A 17,417-nucleotide genomic window follows, 5' to 3' on the forward strand; every position below is an offset into this window, starting at 1 on the left:
TTAAAAAATATATATTTTATTGATTTTTTACAGAGAGGAAGAGAGAGGGATAGAGAGTTAGAAACATCGATCAGCTGCCTCCCGCACACACCCCCCCCTCCCCCCATGGGGATGTGACCGAAACCAAGGTACATGCCCTTGACTGGAATTGAACCTGGGACCTTTCAGTCCGCAGGCCGACGCTCTATCCACTGAGCCAAACCGGTCAGGGCCATTGATTTTTTTTTTTTAGAGTGGAAGGGTGGGGAGGGGGGAGAGAGAGAAACATTGATGAGACATCAGTTGGTTGCCTCCCGCACCCACCCCAACAGGGGCAGAGATTGAACCTGCAACCCAGGTACCTGTCCTTGACCGTGTCCTTGACGGGAACAAACTCCAGACCCTCTGGTGCACAGGCCAACACTAACCACTGAGCACGCCAGCCAGGGCAGCCTTCTCTCTGTCAACTCACGCTAGTGACCGTTTTGGAGATTGTTTTTCAGCCCACACCTTCCCCTCCCTAGAAGCTTGTCCCCACTGCGCAGAGTGGGTGAAGTATCACGGACAGGGGCCGTCTCCTGCCTCACGCCTTAGGATGGTTCTCCTTCCCAGACTCCTTTCCTTCTGATTTATTTTATGGTACAGTATTTCATAGCCATTTGCCCATATTCTCATTCTCTCTCTCCCTCTCTCTCTCTCTCTCTCTCTCTCTCTCTCACACACACACACACACACACACACACACACGTTTCAAAGGATGATGAGTTTTTTTGTTTGTTTTTAGTGAAAGGAACCCCTGCCCCCTACTTCCCTATCTAATTGGGTTCGAATAAAACTTGTCTTGGTGGGACTGGGACAGTGGGCTTCCGTTTTCCCAGGACCATGGAGCGGACCAGCTGGCAGTTCTCATGTGCCGGTCCAGAGCCCAAACTGGAAGAAACTTCGGAGGCCAGGCAGACGGGAAAGCTGGTGGGAAAGCTGATGGTCTATCGAGGGACCGGGGAATGAAATAGACGCGGTTAACATTTGATAAAGTGGACGCTTGTGAATACTAACTGCGAACACTCATTCACTGTTGCACTGTACGAAGTCTTTGAAGTGTAATTAAAAGTTTGTATTGAGCCCTGAGCTTTTGGCTGGCGCTTGTTTTGCCGGCCTGTGGATTAAGTACTAAAGTGCACTACACGCTACTCACCTGTGCACAAGCCGCGTCCTCCAGCGGTTTCCCCTCCCCCGTGGGCGACTCGGTGACGGACATTCCGCTGCTTCCAATCGGACGCGCCCAATGCCGGGAGCGGCCAATCGGGGGCTCCGGTGGGCGGGACATCCTGGCCAGTTAGATTTGGCGGTTCCATTTTAAGATGGCCGAAGCAAGCAACGCCAGTGTTGGCAGCGGCTGTGAGGAAAAAGGGCGGGAGGGGTCGTCCCCCGAACCCGTGTCCCCTGACACTACCATTTCGAGGATGAAGCTTCTCGACACCACAGTGGATACTTTCCTCCAGAAGCTGGTCGCCGCTGGGAGGTAAGGTGAAGGAAGTGGGGTGAGGCAAAGAGGAGCGTGTTTGGGCCGCCAGAATGTGAATCCCGCGAGACCAGCTCGGGCAAAGGCAAACGGCAGTCACGTGGGCCCCGGGTGGGAGGTGTGTGGACCGGCGGTCCGAGCGGGCGGTGGCTCCGCGCTGTGTGCCGACTTGGAGCGACTGGTTCCCGCGTCCTCCAGCCAGGCTGGTTTGGACCAAAACTTCAGGTGGCGGAGGGGAAAGATACCGGCTCCGGAACTAGAACCAAGACCTGACCGCTCTGTGCCTCCGTCTCTCATCAGTGAAATGGCAACAGTAGGACCTTTCTCAGCTGGTAGTTTGGAGAATTAAGTACACGAAAGGCGCTTAGATATTGCCTGCCACATATACAGCATTAGAATTGTATTATCATAGGAATAATAATACCTTCACTGGGTGGTTGTGTATTGCCATAGAAACATTTTTTCCTGTCTGATTTTTATTTTCCACGAACAGTACTGTAACGTTATTGGACACTGAGGAGTTTTGCCCGGGATCCCACCACTCAGCATGTTGATGAAACACTGTTATTACTGGAGGCGGTTCGATAAAGCCCGCTCTCTCTCCGGCCCTGAGTCCCCACACCTGTGCTCTGGCCCCGGCAGGTGTGATGCAGTCGCTTGGGCGGCCGCCCCTGCAGGGAAGGGCTTGTGGGTTTGATTCCCGGTGAGGATGGGCAGGAGGCAGCGGATCTAACCCTAACCCTTTCCCTTTCTCTCTCAAAATCAATTTTAAAATCTTAAAAAAAAAGAAAAAGAAAAAAAGAATGAAGGCCACATTCAGACATGTGTGGTTACCATTGACTTTAATGGGAACAGCCTGTTTCTGGGATTTAGGCTATGAAATCGGTGGGGAAAGTGTGAAATGGAAAAACAGGAAATAAAAGGCTCCATTGGGCATCGTGTTCAAAGACTCCAAAATGCTGTGTGTCATTAGGGGGTGAGTTTAAATTCACATTTTGCTAATGAAGACCATTGTCATCTCTCAAAGAATGACTTAATCCTGCTACCCTGCCATTACCAACGATTCATTCTTTTTTAAAAAAAAAAAATATTTTTTTATATTTAAAAATGTAAGTATATTTTTAAGAGGAAAGTTAGAAATTACAGAAATGGCTGGAAAGACTCACCTCCATTTTGTGAACACACACACACACACACACACACACACACACACACACACACACACCGGGACACTTGGGATGGGGGGAAAGGAACACACGAGCTAGGCTGGTTAGGGGAGCCCGCTCTGAGGAAGTGACATTAAACGGAAACTTGAACAGTGAGAGAGAACTAGAGAAAGTGCATAGGCAAAGGGTAGAGCTTGTGCAAAGGCCCCAAGGTGGTCCGGGCATTCTGGGAACTGGCAGAGGCCTGCTTGGCTACAAAAGGGTAGAGCTTGTGCAAAGGCCCCAAGATGGTCAGGGCATTCTGGGAACTGGCAGAGGCCTGCTTGGCTACAACATCATGATCAGAGGGAGATTAAAATCAGGAGGCTGGCTGGACAGACAGGTGACATCCTTATCATCTAGGGTCTAATTTCAGTAGTATTGAATTTGATAAAATAATTGTTATTTTTATGGGCCATTTATGACACACCATTATATGTGCAGGCAAGATTCCTCCTTTGATTGATTGATTTTTCCCTACTCATTTTTGTCCTCTCCCCTCCCCATAGGCCCTGCTTTCTTTTCTCTTGCCTGTATGCCCTCCATTTATTCATTTATTCATGTACAAATATTTATCAGGGAGGTACAATGTCCCAGGCTCTGTTCTAGAAGCTGGAGATGTAACAGTGATCAAGACAGAACAGTTGTTGCTCTCATGGAGTAGACATTCTAGTGCCATAAAGAAAAATAATCAGGATAAAGGAATAGAAGTGGGGAAAGAGGTCTGTGTTAGTGTGAGTGCAGTGAAGTGACATTTGATTGTTTGTTTTCTTGTACAATATGTTGTTTTGTTTGTATGAATGATAATTGTGCTACATACCTTTTTTCACTTAACACCTTTTTTTCACTGTGCAAGGTTTATTTGGTGTTTTATTTATTTGAAAATATATTTCTTTATTGATTTCAGAGAGGAAGGGAGGAGAGATAGAAACATCAATGATGAGAGAGAATCATTGATTGGCTGCCTCCTGCACACTCCCTACTGGGGATCGAGCCCGCAACCCAGGCATGTGTCCTTGGCTAGAATTGAACCTGGGACCCTTCAGTCCGCAGGCTGACGCTTTATCCACTGAGCCAAGCCAGCTAGGGCTATTTGGTGTTTTAGTTGGTGTGAACTTGCATAGTTGGCTGCATTCATTTGTAGACTCTCTTTATATTAAATGGCAGTGTACACTATTCTGATACGTATAATACACAAAATAATATCTTTTAGAATTATTATGCACAAGACATGCAGTACTGGATTTATTATACATTGGATCCCAGGATGTGTTTGATTAGAGAAAAAAAGTTGGAGTAGGCATGTTGGGTAAAAGGAACCACAAATTATATAACACATAGTAAACACACATCTAATTTGAAGGGCACTGTGGGGTCAACACCATTTAAAAAATTATTTATTTAAAAATATATTGTTGAAAGTATTACATATGTCCCCCTTTTTCCCCTATTGGCCCTCTCCAGCCTGCCCCTGCCCCCCACCCCAGGCCTTCACCACTCTGTTATCTGTGTCCATGGGTTGTGCATATATGCATACAAGGTCTTTGGTTGATTACTCCCCACTCACCCACCCTTCCCCCGCCTTCCCTCCCAGATTCCACACTCTGTTCCATGCCTCTGGATCCACTCTGTTCATCAGTTATTTTGTTAATTAGATTCCACATATGAGTGAGATCATGTGATACTTGTCTTTCTCTGACTGACTTATTTCACTTAGCCTGATACTCTCCAGATCCCTCCATGCTGTCTCAAAGAGTAAGAGATTCTTCTTTTTTACTGTTGCATAGTTTTCCATGGTATAAATGTACTATAGCTTTTTTATCCACTTGTGTACTGATGGGCACTTGGGTTGTTTCCAGATCTTAGCTATTGTAAATTGTGCTGCATGAACATAGGGGTGCATACATTCTTTCTGATGGTGTTTTGGGTTTCTTAGGATACAGTCCTAGAAGTGGGATCACTGGGTCAAATGGCAGTTCCATATTTAATTTTTTCAGGAAGCTCCATACTGTTTTCCATAATGGCTACACCAATCTCCATTCCCACCAGCAGTCAACACCATTTTTTAAAATGATCTAACCATGTCCTGTAAGTGCATATGGTTCAGAGCTTTTCAGCACTGCTTGTCATTCCATGATAAGCATCCAGTTCTTATTTGTTGCCTATTATGGACACTTTGCCTCGAACTCCTGCCTCCACAAATTGTACCCGGGTGAATGTCCTTGTACATCCCCTCATGGAGCAGTGCTAGCATTTCTGAGGTCTATAATGGAGGGGAATCACTGGGGCGAAGGATTTACACCCACCTGTGTTTTGTCAAATTGCTTTCCAGAAATGTTGTTCCCATCTCCTACATCCTCACCATCACTGGGTATCCACCATTCTAACATTTGCTATTCTGAAACTGTGAAAGAGATATTTTATTATGTTTGAATTTGCATGTCATTGATTTCCTCATAGGTTTGGGCCTTTCCTCATATAATTGTTAGTCATTTTGGCTTCTCTTCTGCGAACTGCTTTTTTATTTTTCCAGAACCCTTTTTTTTTTTTAATTGGGGGTTTTTATCTTGTTTTTCTGGAGTTCCTGGTATAATATAGAAATCAATCTCTTGCCCTGGCCGGTTTGACTCAGTGGATAGAGCATCAACCTGGGAACTAAAGGGTCCGGGTTCAATTCTGGTCAAGGGCACTCAGTTGCAGGCTCCTCCCCAGCCCGGCCGTGGTCAGGGCACGTGCAGGAGACAACCAATCCATGTGTTTCTCTCTGTCTTTCCCTCTCCCACTGTCTTCTAAAAATGAATGAAAAAATATTCTTCGGTGAGGATTAAAAAAAAAAATCAATCTCTTGTCAGTTTTAAACTGAAGAAGGAAATATTTTTTCTGTCTGTTAGGTACTAACTTTGTAATGTCCTTTGAGGAATAGAAATCTTTAATCAACTAAAAAGCCCCACAGATTATAGTTTGTACTTTATCCAGGAGGATGAAGCAGAAAGAGAAATGCAGTAATCCCGGGTGACCCCTCACAAGCTGTATGGATCCTCATGACTCCTTTCTCAGCCTCCAGACTAACTCAGCATCCCTCAAACAGTCATAAGAAATTAAGTTTCGATTAATCTGTTTTTTAAACCCTTAATTTTCATGTGATTACATTTCTCCTCTTATGGTTTTGTGCTTTTGGAGTCTTGTTTAGAGGTTATACTCACACCTAGGTCACAAAGATAATCTCCAATGTTTTCTTCTGTTACCCATCTTATCATTTTACGCTCTACTTAAAATCTTTCATCTGTCTGGATTAAGGTGTAGGGTGGTGGTCTCAGCCAGTCTTGTTTTTCTAGTTTTCCCAATCATTGTCAACTGAACAGTTTATCCGTCCCCATTGCTCTATGGAGCTCCCTCTGTCATATGGCAAGTCCCTCTGCCTAATGTGCTCCTGGGTCTCTTCCGCACCACTGAGCTACTCACTGCTTATCATGGTGCCTGTCACAGACACTCAATAGTTTTGGAATAAATGAAGATTCCCAAGTCATCTCTCTCCTGAGCTTCAGATCTCTGTCTCCAATAGTTTAATACTAGAAACCTCCACATGGTGTCCTACAGAACCAATCAAGCTCAGTGCGATGGAAGCAGGATTTGTCCTCCCTCTGTCGCCCCTAACTTAGTTGAAAATACCACCGTCTACCCATTCTCTAGGCCAGAAGTTTGGGAGTTCTCATTGACCTCCTTCCTTTTCACTTCCAGTCAACCACGAAGCCCTATTGGTTCCAGCCTCGCTCCTCAATCTCCTTTCCATCCTTGTGCCAGTGCTTTAGTTCACGCCCTCATCATCTCACTGGATTGCTGTACCAGCCTCCACATAGGCCTTCCAGCCTCAGTCTTGCCCCCTCCCTCAAGTCTACAGCTCATATTTGAGCAGGTCCTTCTGCTTAAAATGTTTAATTGGTTCAGGGTTGCTTCCAGAATCAAATGTAAGCTCCTTAGCTCAGCATACAAGACCATCACTCCTCGGCTCCTCCCATCTCTCCAGCTGTGGTCAGGGCGATGGGCATACGACACATGCACACTTGCACACTTGCATGCACATAAGCTTTTCTGCATTGAGTGCTGCCGCTATCCCCCATCCATGCCACCTGCTTCTTCCACTTACAGCTTTTCCTTGCTAGAACATCCTTCTCCTCATTTGGTTAAATAGAACTTACTCATGGCTGGTTTCCACATAGAAAGGGCTCAATATATGACATGTAGGACTATAGACTTTTAAGATATATGCAAATACTTGACCCTCTCCCAAGTCATTAAAAGTCCTCAATCTCCAAGAACCAGTACTTATACCCAGAATTCTCCCCATAATAAAAGTGAATTTATTCTCATCAGTGATCCAAAGAGGTATTTTAAACCCTGGATTGACTTTCTCCACAACTTAGTTTTTTTTGTTTGGTTTTTGTTAATCCTCACTCGAAGATATTTTTTTCCATTGATTTTAAAGAGGGAAAAGGTGCGGGGGGAACATCCAAGTGCCCAGACAGGGGCCAGAGATTGAACCTGAAACCCAGGTGCATGCCCTTGACTGGGAATAAAACCTACAACCCTTAGGTGTGTAGGCTGATGCTCTAACCACTGATCACACCAGCCAGGGCACCGGCATATATTTCATGAAAAGATTAGCTTGACTAGAAGGGCAATTTATATGATGCACCCAAGAGTGACTGGAAGATGACTGACCTCGCTGGGCTCTCAGTTCCCACAGACCCTGCCCTTGCCGTCTTAATCAGTAAGGCATCTTAATAGGGCATCTTTTCATTGGTCATGTTGGGGCAAAGATTTCTGCAGCTGTCCTCTCTCAGACTTAAGAACATAGAAATGTGACCCTACTGAAGCTTATCATTTGTGACCTCTGCCTTGTCCTCCAAAAATGAGGGTTTCTTTTCTGTCCTCACAGACTCCCAGACCTTCTGAGAAACAGCCATTCCCGTTTAGCTAAAGCAAGCAGATGAGGCTATCCCCTTTCTACGTTTCGTTATAAATCAGGACCCTCCAAAAGAGGCTGTTGGTTCGGGGTGGTGTTGGTGGGGCCCTGGTTGAAGACCAGTTAGCACTTCAGAAGAAAGCTGGCTCTGCTACAGGTACCATTGGCACCCCAGTAGCTGTGCCACGTGTGGTGTCAGCCCATGGGGCTGAGAGAGGAGAGGTGATTGACAGTTCTTATGTTCTTAGATGCCAGACTGTGACCAGTGCCTGTCCTGGTCCAGAATTCCAGCCTGGGATGTGCTGTGCACTGTGATTTTTGCATAATAAATTGATTAAAGCTCATGTCTGACAGCAACCAAGGAAAAAGCTAACTGCATTTGTACATGAACTGGTAGAGTTTTGTTGTTGTTAATTTAAATTCTTTATTGTTTAAAGTATTACATAGGTCTCCCTTTCCCCTCATTGACCTCTCCCTGGCCGCTCCCACCCCTTGGCACATGCCCTCACCCCCCTACTATCTGTGTCCACTGGTTATGCTTATATGCATGCATACAAGTCCTTGGTCAATCTCTCACCACCACCACCCCTCACCCCAATTGGTAGTTTTAAGCTAGTGGCAAAGATTATTGGTGTTCACAGGAAACAGTTCTTCACAGGAAAAAGTGGTTAAATATATAAATTATTCTAAGTATATGTCACAGAAATATCTTTCTTTGAATGTGCAGATGCTGCGTGCTGTCAGTGATTCGTTTCTGAAGTGGGTATGACTCATCAGGCTGTGGTTTGCGGCTTCAGCTCCATCATGCCGATTCTGTTCTTCATGTTTCCAGTCTACCTCTCTCTACTCCCACTGTGTCTGCTTTGCTGAGTTTGCCATCACTGTCACTGGTGCCTCTTGAATCCATCCTCACACAGCAGTCTGAGGGAGCTTTCTAAAGTACACATCTGAAGTTCCATCTGTACTTAGAACCCTTTTCTAGCTCCTTCCGTCATGATACAGTCCAGACTGTGTCTGGCCCTTCCCTGCTTACCTCACCAGCCTACAGGCTGTGTGCCATGGAGGCAAAGGGCACCTGGTCCAGAGCCAGATGGCTCCACCACGTCCCAGCTGCATGACCTTGGGCAAGCTTCCCTCTGCCTCAGCTTTCTCTTCTGAAAATGGGATGATGATAATAGAACCTGTCTCATAGTTACTGTGAGGTTTAAATTAGTTGCTCCAGCCCTGGCAGGTGTGGCTCATTTGGTTGAGCGTCGTCCTGTGCACTGAAAGGTTACCAATTTGATTCTGGTCAGGGCACATGCCCAGGTTGTGAGCTTGATCCTGTCGGGGTGCATGTGGAGGGGTGGGGAGTGCATGCACATTGATGCCTCTCCCTTTTCTCTAAGATCAATATAAACAAAATTTTAAAGGGAAAAAATTATTTTAAAAAGAAATTAGTTACTCTTTGTAGAGTCCTTAGAATAATGCCTGGCTCTAGCCAGTGATCAGTAACTATTTCTTGTTTGTACATCTTCACACATGGGCCGTGGGCATGCCCACTACTCCTTAGCTACACAGCCTGGGCTGCTATGTCTCCTGAAATTGGTAGAGTTGCCTTGTGTAGTAGGGCCCACTGGCTCAGCTTTCCCAGTCACCTGAGCCGGGTCTTGGGCCTTTTATTGATAGGTTTGGGGCATGCTGTCACCAGCTACAGCTTGTTTGAGAGATGTTAGCAGTCTGAGGCTCGAGCCAGGACAGGCCATTCATATGGAAAAGCTGCTGCAAACAGCTGAGTGGGGCTGGAAATTGGATGGGGCGTGGCCTCAGGGAATCACCAGGGCAGGCAAACAGTGTGTTCCAGGCTGATGGAGACTCAGATATGGCTGCCAGTCAGCCCTGCAACATGGGCAGTCCCAGCATAGGAACAAGGACCCCGTGTCCCTCAAAGCTGCCCGGTGCTGGGAGTCCAAGTAAGTTCTAAGTTTGTGCACTGGCCCTTTAAATGGAACACCTGGGTCTCCAGAGGCCTCGTATCACTCAGCCACAATCCCCGTAGTTGTGGGGACTTTGCTTCCCAGCTCTGGAAACCTGAGCTTGGGGTCTGGTGTGGGGCTGGGACCCTTGCTCCTCTTGGACAGCCTCTGCAGAGACGATCCCCCTCCTAAAGGGCATACGTGGGTGTCGGACCAGCCTGCTCCGTGCCTCCACCCTTCCCACCAGCCTCAAGGTGCTTTCTTTACTTCTAGTTGTAGGACTTCCACACAACCAGCTTTCAGGCTGTTCAGAATGATGGTTGGTCTGTATTTCAGTTGTAATTCTGTTATAGAAACCTCTCCCTGACACCAGAGAGGTGTTAGCGGACAAGACAGCCTCCTGAGCCAGTGGGAGCAGGCTGTCCCCAACCTTGATCCTTGTCTTCTCATATAAATGAATGTATAGGAGAGACCTTGACTGTGTTGTGAAAAGCCAGCTTATTAAAGCATGCATCTTTACTGAAAAAAGGAGAAGCAAAGCAGGCAAACACGTGTGTCTGACCTTTGAAGCACAGACGGGCTCTCAGCTCACTGAAGAGCAAGTTGGATGGGGGTCTGAGGCGCTTCATACCCTCCTGCCTATAGGCTTCAGAATTCCTCTGCTGACTATTTTGGTATAAACTCTCAGGCCCCCCCCCCCTTTTTTTTTTTACTGTGTTGTGGCCTTCCCAGAATTCATGAAAAGCACCTGGCAATTTTATCTTACCGAGCCTTAAGACTGCTGGCTTCTCTGCTTAGAGAGTAAAATGGCCCTTTTTTTCCTCCCCCTTTCCCCTTGCCTTTCTGCATTCTCTCATTAGGGGAGGTGTTTTTTGTTTTGTTTAACCATTTGCTCTGTGTCCTCAGCTGGGGAAGATAATGGCTTGTTAGTTACAAGCTGGCTGCAAACTGCCCACACTGTTTGGCTTTGTTTTAACTTTCCTGTCTCAGTTTCTCTATTTCTCCTGCTCTGGAATCCTGAAACAATTTTGATGTGGTTGTGGGAGGCAGTGAGTACAGGCGTTTACCTATGCCACCATCTTGGTCCCCAAAAGACATTTTTAAATACAGTCTTCATCATAAATCACTGACCTCTTATTTTCATCAAGGGACATTTGTTTGTTTTTTCCCTTTTTTCTTTCTCAGCCCTGGGGCTGCCTACTGTACACAGGATGAGGAGGGGAGAGGGAAAAAGACAAGAGAAACATTAAATGAAAAGAGCAGCTGTGCAGGGGTGGAGAGTATGAATTTCTGTCACAAGGATCCCTTCTATCGTCCAAGCTTGAAGCGCCAGTCCCTCCCTGCCCTCTGGTGGACAGTCTGTGAAATAGGCCTTCAGTTGGGCAACAAGCAAGTTACTATGGGAAGGAAGTGCAAGCCAGGGCTCCCTGAGCATAGGCTACAAGAGCGCATGTTTACTTGAGTGCCTCTCATCTTTCTGTTCCTGCACAGTCTATCTGCATATGTTAAATGACGTGGACAAATCACCAGAGCTTGATTCTGGGCTTAAATATTTTGAAGTCAATTTTTAAAAGTTAAACTTATGTGAAAACTCAATTTATGGTGAGTTTTTAAAAAATGCAGTAAATGGCCCTGACCAGTTTGGCTCAGTGCGTTGGCCTGCGGACTGAAGGGTCCCAGGTTAGACTCCAGTCAAGGGCATGTACCTTGGTTGCGGGCACATCCCCAGTAGGAGGTGTGCAGGAGGCAGCTGATCGATGTTTCTCTCTCATTGATGTTTCTAACTCTCTATCCCTCTCCCTTCCTCTCTGTAAAAAATAAATAAAATATATTTAAAAAACAAAACAAAAAACTCCTTAAAAAATGCAGTAAATGAAATGCTGACAAGGTGAGTTAAAAAAACAGACATGTCTCAAATATTACATAAGTATTTACTCCTTAAAAAATGAGTAAATGAAATGCTGACAAGGTGAGTTAAAAAACAGACATGTCTCAAATATTACATAAGTATTTAAGAGAAAAAATAAGAAAGGTTAAAATCAGTTAATATAGTCATTTCTGTTTTGAAATTTGGTAAATACCAGTTTTTAAGTTACTTTCATTGATGATAAATGTAGCACTTTTAGGGGGGCCACAGTTTAACCTTTTCTCTCTAGTGGGGGCCAGTCTGTTCTTCCTGCAGCTGGGTTGGTTTCTGCACATACAAATGTAATCGGGTTGTATTTTACTAAGCACTTGTCCTCTGCAGGGGAGGAGACTGCTCAACTCTGGGAAGATATTATGTTCTGCACTTCCAAGGAGAGGAGAGGGCGTGGGGACTGTTCTTTTGAGACTAATAGTAATTGTAGCTAATGTGGAGCATTTCGGTGTGCTGTGAACTGTGCTACTTATATATGTAACTATTTAATCCTCACAGTAATTTTATGAGTTATAGACACAGTTATTATCCCCACTTGACAGAGAAGGAACTGAGGCTTGTAGAGGTAATAAGGTGTCTGAGAGCACTCAGCTGATGATCGGTAGAGGTAGGATTTGAAACCAGGCAGCCTGTCTTCAGAGCCAGTGCACTTACCCAGCACATAGCTGGGTGCCCCTTGTGTACTTTTGGAAGCCAAGGCTGGGAGACCATTCCAGCAGAGGGCAAAGAGGGGCTTGGCAGAGAGGCCTCTGGGGATGCTGTTGTGGGAGAATTCTTCAACCCAAGCCTTGGTATCCTGGGGTTCAGGTGGGAGTAGGGATGGGGGGCGGGGAGGGATTGCCAGGGTGGGAGTGGGATCGATCTGGGGCCAGGCAGCTGCTGGGTCTTGTGTGCTATTACCTGTCCAACACTGTTCTGGGCACCCTGGAGATCCCTAAGTGTATTTTTTCAGGAAGTTCGTACCAGCATTCAAATCATTCCCAAGTGTGAGCTGGCTCTCAAAAAAGGAATCGCTGTGGGGGATGGGAGGAGGGGAAATTGAATGAAGGTCAAAATGTACAAGCTTCCCATCATAAGATAAGTAAGTTCAAGGAATCTAATGTACAACATGACATTGGTTAACACAGCTAAATGGTGTATTTGAAAGCTGTTAAGAGCAGATCCTGCTCTAGCCGGTTTGGCTCAGTGGATAGAGCATCAGCACTCGAACTAAAGGGTCACGGGTTTGATTCCGATCAAGGGCACATACCTTGGTTGCAGGCTCAATCTCCAGCGCTAGTTGGGGCTCGTGCAAGAGGCAACCAATCATTGTGTCTCTCTCACGTCGATGTTTCTCTATCTTCCCCCCTTCCTTCCACTCTCTCTAGAAATTCATGGAAAAAATACCCTCAGGTGAGGATTAACAAAACAAAGAGTAAATCCTAAGAGTTCACACCACAAGTTTTTACTTTATTTTCTCTCTTTTTTTTTTGTATCAACAAAAGATGAAAGGTGTTAACTGTTTTTTCATGATACATATAAGTCAGATCATTATTCTGTATATTATACAGTACTGTATGTCAATTATATCTTAAAGCTGAAAAAAAAAGAATCATTTTCCTCCTGTACTTACTGACATTGGCCTCTAATTTGTCTGCCTTCCTCCTTGTGTTTGCAGTGTATATTCCCCATCTTATATGAATGCACACCTTTCTGGGGTCCTTCACTTTCACTGAATTCTCAGACCCCATGAGTACACAGGAAGAGTTCGTGAGCAGCACTGGTGGGCAGAATGTGCCTCATCCCTGCTCTGGGCCCTCTCCCCTACCAGCTGCTTGAACCGAGGAGAGATGTGTCCAGCTCAAACCCTCTGCCTATCGAGTGGGCTGGGAGGAACAAGATCTCCCATGTCCAAGCCAAACCCGTTTCAAGCCACAATTACCTGGTTTCGATTCCAGCCCCACTCGGTCAGACATCATGTGTCTCTCCACATTCCTTCATGTGGCCACAGACTGCGTGGCGAGTAGGGCCAGCAGCAAAACAAGATGTCACCCAGGCCAGTGTGGCTCAGTTGGAACATTGTCCTGTACACCAAAAGGCTGCAGGTTCGATTCCCTGTCAGGGTACTAACTCAGGTTGTAGGTTCGGTCCCAAGTTGGGGCATGTATGGGAGGTAACCAATCAACCAATCGATGTTTCTCTCTCCCTCCCTCTCTCTCTAAAAAAATCAACAAAAACACAAGATGTCTGGGATTCTGCTGAGGGTTGAAAGGACGCCCATCATCTGTTCTTTGTATTGTCCTTTTGTTACCCAGGTTTAGCCTCCAAGGTGTACGAACATCGAATGTGTACCGCCAGAAAGGTAAGAGATTTGTCACCCTTACCAAGAGGTTAACTGTTGGATGCTTACAACCAGCTCTCAAAATAAAACCCTGGATTTCAGTGTTTGTCAGTCTCTGAGGTGTAAATACTCCTAAAGGTGCATCCTGTACATCCCCTACCAGGGCCGGGAATCAAGCCTGCAATCGAGATACATGCCCTTGACTGGAATGGAACCCAGGATCCTTCAGTCCATGGGCAGACTCTCTATCCACTGAGCCAAACTGGCTAGGGCACCCCCCCAACTTATTTTTGTTTGTTTGTTTGTTTTTTGTGGGGTTTTTTTTTTAACCCCCCCAACTTAAAGATGATTCCCATGATATACTCTCTCAGCCCTGGGATCCCAGAGGCACTCTCCACAAGTGGTCATCACCACATTCCCGTGTGGGTTTCTGTGTTTGCTGCCATCTCTCTATTGGAAGCTCCAGGGGCCACACCACCCAGTGCCTGGTGGGTGACCAGCACATAGTGGCACTCAGTGAATGTTTTGTAGAAGGGAAGGACCTGAGAGTAGGGAGAAGGGAGAGAAGACAGCCAAGAGAGTTCATTTAACTTACTTGATTTCTTTGTACAAGAGGAATAGCCACTGGAAGTATACTGGGTACCTTTTGATACAAGGGATGTATCAGTGAGGTGCTCTCAGCTGCCAGTGACAGAGACCTGACTTTAAATGGCTTGAACAATAAGAGAAATCCATTACCTCACTAACAAGAAGCTCCAAGATAGGGTGGCTCCAGGTTGGTGTGTAGAGACCCCAGTTCTTCCTTTTTCTGCTCTGCCTTCTTAGGGATAAACTCTGCCCCCACAGCTGCTGAGAGCTGTAGGCATCATCTGGATATAGCCATGTCCTACAGGAAAGGCATCCGCTCCTTCCTGTGTTGCTCTCTATAGGAATAAGGAAAGTTCTCAGAGGCCACATGCCCTGCCCTAACCCAGCCCTGAAAGGGGACTGGAATGACCAAGGTTCTCAGTGTGGTGCCCCGACCAGCAGGATAAGCATCACTTGGGAGCTTGCTGGAAATTGGGGGAGGGCAACGATCTGAGTGGTTTTTTAAAAAATTGATTTGAGCAAGACGGGGGGGATCATTGATTTGTTGCACCACTCAGTTATGCACTCACTGATTCTTTTTTTAAAATCAGTTAATATAGTCATTTGTTTCAAAACTTGGTAAATACCATTTTAAAAACGATTTTCATTGATGATAAATGTAGCCTAAAATTTTAGAGAGAGAGGGAAACACCAATGTGAGAGCTATATCGATCAGTTGCCTATTGTACGCACCCTGACTGTGGGTTGAACCCACAACCTGCGTATATGCCCTGACCAGAATCAATGCACAGGATGACACTCCAACTGAGCCACACTGGCCAGGGCCAGTTGATTCTTGTATGTGCCCTGACAAGAGATCAAGCCTGCAACCTTGGTGTATCAGGATGACACTCTAACCAACTGAGCGACCCAGTCAGGGCCTGCGATCTGAATTTTAAAAAGTCCTCCTGGTGATCTGATGCTTAGTAAAGTTTAAAAAACAGAAGGGGTGCCCAGGCAAAAGCCGATGACTGGTGTTTGACCCTCCCCACCTTTGCCTTCTCTCTTTCCCACCAGCTACCAGAGATTCACTGACTGTTATAAGCGCTTCTACCAGTTGCAACCTGAGATGACTCAGCGAATCTATGACAAGTTTCTAACACAGTTGCAGACATCCATCAGGGTGAGTGACAAGAAGCCCAGCAGCTACTGTTTGTTGGCTTGGGTCCTGCCTCCAGACTCTCGCCCCCTGGAGGCAGGGACCCTACCCTCCACTGTCCTCACTCCCTACAGCAGTAGTTCTCAACCTTCCTAATGCCGCGACCCTTTAATACAATTCATGTTGTAGTGACCCCCAATTTCGTTGTTACAAATTGAACATAATTAAAGCATAGTGATTAATCACAAAAACAATATGTAATTATATATGTTTTCCGACGGTCTTAGACGACCCCTGTGAAAGGGTCGTTCGACCCCCAAAGGGGTCGTGACCCGCAGGTTGAGAACCGCTGCCCTACAGTGTCTTTCGTGCTGCCAGGCTGCAGTGGCAGTTTCCCTCCCTTCACACGGTGCGGGTATCTTAAATGCCCCGCCTGTCATTGTCCTGTATTATAATTGTGTTTATATGCTGTCTGCCCACTAGACCTGTGAGTTCAGTGAGGGTATGTCTGGGTCTTATTCTTTGCTTCTCCAGCACCTGGTGCAATGCCTGGCACAGAGGCAGCATCTAACAAATTGTTGGAACTGCATACTAGAGGGAACACAGAGAAGGACAGGATCCCATTCATTATCTCTCTAGAGCAGGGGTCCTCAAACTACGGCCCGCGGGCCACATGCAAATACAAATATTGTATTTGTTCCCGTTTTGTTTTTTTTACTTCAAAGTAAGATATGTGCAGTGTGCATAGGAATTTGTTCATAGTTTTTTTTTGAATGCAGTGTCGGGGGTAAGATTAGAAGTCATTTTAAGAAAGACAAGAAGGTTAGTTTAGGATAGCGGTTCTCAACCTGTGGGTCAGGACCCCTTTGGGGGTCGAACGACCCTTTCACAGGGGTCGCCTAAGACCATCGGAAAACACATATATAATTACATATTGTTTTTGTGATTAATCACTATGCTTTAATTATGTTCAATTTGGAACAATGAAATTGGGGGTCACCACAACATGAGCAACTGTATTAAAGGGTCGCGGCATTAGGAAGGTTGAGAACCACTGCTCTAGAGAATGAAATGGTCCTGTGGTTACACCTCAGGATGGGCCTCTTAAGCATCCAAGTGTGTGTGGGGATGACGGCAAGGCCTGCAGCGCTCAAGATGGGCAGGAGAGAGGCTTGCTGCAGGCTCTTTTTAAATGTTTCCCACTTTATCCTTTTATTTATTGACTAGAGGCCCGGTGCACAAAAATTTGTGCACTCGGGGGAGAAGGGGGGGTCCCTCAGCCCGGCCTGTGCCCTCTCGCAGTCTGGGACCCCTCAGGAGATAACGACCTGCTGGCTTAGGCCTGCTCCTGGGTGGCAGAGGGCAGGCCCAATCCCTAGGTGCAGCCCCTGGTCGGGCTCAGAGCAGGGCTGATTGGGGAGTTGGGGCGCCGCCCCCGTCATGCACAGAGCAGGGTGGATCGGGAGGTTGCGATGTCACCCTCAGTCACGCTCAGGGTAGGGCCGATTGGGGGGTTGGGGCACCGCCCCCTGTCACACTCAAGGCAGGGTCGATGGGGAGGTTGCGGCGCCACCCCCTGTCACTCACAGAGCAGGGCCCATCAGGGGGGTTGGGGCTCCGTACCCTGTCACGCACAGAGCAGGGCCAATCAGGGGGTTGGGGAGCTCCCCCCTATCAGGCACAGAGCAGGGCTGATCAGGGGGTTGGGGCGCTGCCCCCTGTCACTCACAGAGCAGGGCCCATCAGGGGGGTTGGGGCTCCGTACCCTGCCACACACAGAGCAGGGTCGATCAGGGGGTTGGGGAGCTCCCCCCTGTCACACACAGAGC

General features: G+C 46.7%; 1 protein-coding gene across 2 annotated transcripts in view; it reads left to right on the forward strand.

The window, feature by feature from the left end:
• Positions 1–1,200: 1,200 nt before the first annotated feature.
• Positions 1,201–17,417, forward strand: part of PMF1 (polyamine-modulated factor 1) — a 20,483-nt gene continuing 4,266 nt past the window's right edge. The window contains exons 1-2 of one of the 2 annotated variants that reach the window (XM_005867577.2): positions 1,201–1,501; positions 15,507–15,612. In XM_005867577.2, the coding sequence (XP_005867639.1) occupies positions 1,341–1,501; positions 15,507–15,612 (267 nt within the window). In that variant the 5' untranslated portion in view covers positions 1,201–1,340. Of the gene's footprint in view, positions 1,502–14,190; positions 14,351–15,506; positions 15,613–17,417 lie in introns of those variants that run through there. The other variant, XM_014540839.1, reaches the window with a different exon arrangement.

This window comes from Myotis brandtii, unplaced genomic scaffold (assembly GCF_000412655.1).
Source record: "Myotis brandtii unplaced genomic scaffold, ASM41265v1 scaffold250, whole genome shotgun sequence".
NCBI lineage: Eukaryota > Metazoa > Chordata > Mammalia > Chiroptera > Vespertilionidae > Myotis > Myotis brandtii.